The 3160-nt window shown below is 42.2% G+C and overlaps 1 protein-coding gene across 1 annotated transcript; it reads left to right on the top strand.

The window, feature by feature from the left end:
* The first annotated feature begins 622 nt into the window (after positions 1-622).
* Positions 623-2601, top strand: LOC108819201 (protein GRAVITROPIC IN THE LIGHT 1). Its single transcript, XM_018592197.2, has one exon. It carries the CDS (start codon positions 812-814, stop codon positions 2219-2221), a length of 1410 nt encoding a protein of 469 aa, XP_018447699.1. The 5' UTR covers positions 623-811; the 3' UTR covers positions 2222-2601.
* The last annotated feature ends 559 nt before the right edge of the window (positions 2602-3160 follow it).

The raw sequence follows: 3160 nt of genomic DNA, 5'->3' as shown, positions 1-3160 counted from the left end.
TTTTTAACCAATCAAAATTCAACGAATATAATTAATGTTTTTGAAATTTACAATTTGTTATTATTACATATATTGAAACTGTAAAATATAAATCTTTTATAAACAATTCTCTTTTCTAAAACTTGGATTATTCTGAAATGTAGAGTGTATTATTTACCTGTACTTATGTTCTTAGTAGTCTTTGTTCAGATTTCTTTTAAACTAAAACCTAAAATCACTGGTCGAGTATTAGAATTACGATTTTCTCCATCTAACCTTTTTTTCTTCTCCATCTAACCTTGTATTTACTCATTTTCTTATCTTACATTTGTTAGACACTCACGTAAAACAAATGATCACCACCATAGTAAAACATATCAAAGACATAATTACATATAAGTGCTTATAATTAACGACAGTGTTCAACGACAAGCATGACCCGACCGCAATTTAATAACCCTTGTGAAAGAAGCTTACTCACATTGTTACAACATGAAATCTTATTCAATTAAAAGTGATTAACTATTCAGCCGCATATCTTTTTATATCCTTCATGTAGACCACCACACAAACGTATAGAAAGAAAAAAAAACATTAAAGAAAAAGAGAAGATAATAAATAGTATTAAAAAAAAAACATAATACAATCAAACAAACTCTCTTTTTCTTCTCTCATCATCTTTCCCACGCTTTCACGCTTTGCCTATTATTTCGATTTTTAAAATTAAATAAAAACAATTCACTTCACTCTTTTTTTTTTCTTTGCTGTATCTGTAAAGGACTTAATACTCTCCTCCTCTCACACCAGTCTCAATTCCAAAGCTCTGTTTACAATGGAAACACTGAAGAAGAACCCCTCCGTGAGAAGAAAAGGCAAGCTAGCGAGAACATTCCAGAAGGTATGCAGCCTGAGAACAACCTCCACGAAGGTCTCCTCCAACAACGGAATCGGCGGCATCTGTATGCTCAAGTCACACAACAACCCAAACTTCGACGACGAGGACGACTCCGACTCCGTCTTCGATCTGAAGAGCACCTCGAGCAGCAGCAGCCGGAGCGGCGAGCTCAGGATACGGGAGCGGCGGAGAGCCGTTTACGAGGCGGTGGTCGCCAAGATCTTCGCCAGCACGACCTCGATCAAAGCCGCGTACGCCGAGCTCCAGATGGCGCAGCGCCCCTACGACAACGCCGCGATACAGGCGGCGGACACGGCGGTGGTGGAGGAGCTCCGGGCGCTGTCGGAGCTGAAACGGAGTTTCCTGAGGAAGGAGCTGAGGAACATCTCCCCTCAGGTGGCGGTTATGCTCGCCGAGATCCAGGAGCAGCAGAGCCTGATGAGGACGTACGAGATCACGATCAAGAAGCTCGAGTCCGAATCCTCCGAGAAGCAGTCGAGGATCGATTCTCTGAAGAAGGATCTCGAGGAAGTTTCAACGGTTAACAGAACGATCGAGAAGAAACTAACGGCGAGTGGTTCCCTCTCTCCGTTAGATAACGTCGTGTTCTCGAATTTGAATTTGGGCGGTTACGCTCAGGTTCTAGGGTTTACGTTGAGATCGGTACGGAGCTTCGTTAAAGCTATGGTGAAGGAGATGGAGTCGGCGAGCTGGGATCTCGACGCCGCCGCTTCCGCCGCGATCCGGAACGCGTCAACCGTCTTCCCCCGCCCGAGCCACCGCTGCTTCGCGTTCGAATCCTTCGTGTGCTGTAAAATGATGGAGAGTTTCGAATCTCCTTATTTTTCGTTACCTAACGTCGACGAGAAACCGAGCCGGGAGCGGTTTTTCGACCTGAGATCCGTCGACCCGGTTCGGTACTTGACCCGAAACCCGGGCTCGTCCTTCGCGAGGTTTGTGCTCCACAAGTACTTGAACGTTGTGCACGCGAAGATGGAGTGTTCCTTCTTCGGGAACTTGAACCAGAGGAAGCTGGTTAACTCGGGCGGGTTTCCGGATTCCGGTTTCTTCGCTGCGTTCTGCGAGATGGCGAAACGGATCTGGCTTCTGCACTGCCTGGCGTTTTGCATCAGCGAAAACGTCACGGTGTTTCAGATTAAAAAAGGATGTAGATTCTCTCAGGTGTACATGGAGAGCGTGAGATCAGGCGACGAGTCTCTCTTCTCCTCCGATGATAACGCAGATATCCGGGTCGGGTTCACGGTTGTTCCCGGGTTTAAAATCGGTGATAACGTGATACAGAGCCAGGTTTACTTATCTCCGGTGACCGGTTTTTCTACTTCATAAAAACGATATGATGATACACAAATATTTTTCACGCGTTATGGTTTCGACACGCTCCGGGATGGAAAAAGTGCGGCGGCGCGTGTAAAAGGAATGGTGGGACATGATTCCCTTGGTGGCAGCAGGACTGGCATGTGGGACCTGTATTGAAAGGGGGTAAGAGAAGTGTGACGGTGACAGAAAATGGCGCGAGGGACAAATCATCATCAAAATAGTTTAGTGACAGGAAATGATAAAATTTGAATTTTTCTTTTTCTTTATGTTTAGGTTATAAAACACAGCAAGGTAGTATGGCATGGAAGAGGAATAGTGTTCTATGTCTTTTTTACATGTTAAATATAACTGAATTTTTGTTTACAGTGTCTGGAGTTGGTCGGGACCATGCCTATAAATAGCCTTTGCAGATAAAACAATAAGTTAGTTCTAATTTCAGTATTATTATTAGTTGGAATTTCAGTTCAATTTTTTTTTTCAGTATTTCAGTATTTTTATTTTAATTTCAGTTCAAATTTCAGTATTATTATTAGTTGGAATGGACGAAAGGAGCTACTGAGCAATGTATTATTATAATAAGTTATCTCGTCGTAGCTTTTTTTATTATATAGGATATCTTCTAAATTATGAATTGTGGAGTGACTTGAAAAATAAGATTAGAATCGTCTTTTTTTAGTCAAACAATTTGCGCTGGAGTGGCTTTATTGACCTGATTATTTTCTAATGTCAGTTTAGCTAATGTGAGTGTTATTAAAGAACCATATCAATATATTGTATGTGTTGAATAGTATGCATGGAGTTTAAAGCTTTTAGAAACGTGTAGATTAACAAATGGGTCGGAGAGAGTGAAAGCGAAGATCGTGTTTGGGTAAGAGAGTGAGACAGATTGTGACGTAAGACAATCAATCCAGTGAGAACGATTGACCAATAAAAGAGTCCCACACCACG

This window comes from Raphanus sativus, chromosome 8 (assembly GCF_000801105.2).
Source record: "Raphanus sativus cultivar WK10039 chromosome 8, ASM80110v3, whole genome shotgun sequence".
In the NCBI taxonomy this organism is placed as follows: Eukaryota; Viridiplantae; Streptophyta; class Magnoliopsida; order Brassicales; family Brassicaceae; genus Raphanus; species Raphanus sativus.
Note: the sequence above shows the minus strand (reverse complement) of the source record. Positions and strands in the feature narration are given on the sequence as shown.

Coding starts and splice junctions, on each gene's coding strand:
- LOC108819201 (XM_018592197.2), top strand. CDS start 812: ATGGAAACACTGAAGAAGAACCCCTCCGTGAGAAGAAAAGGCAAGCTA.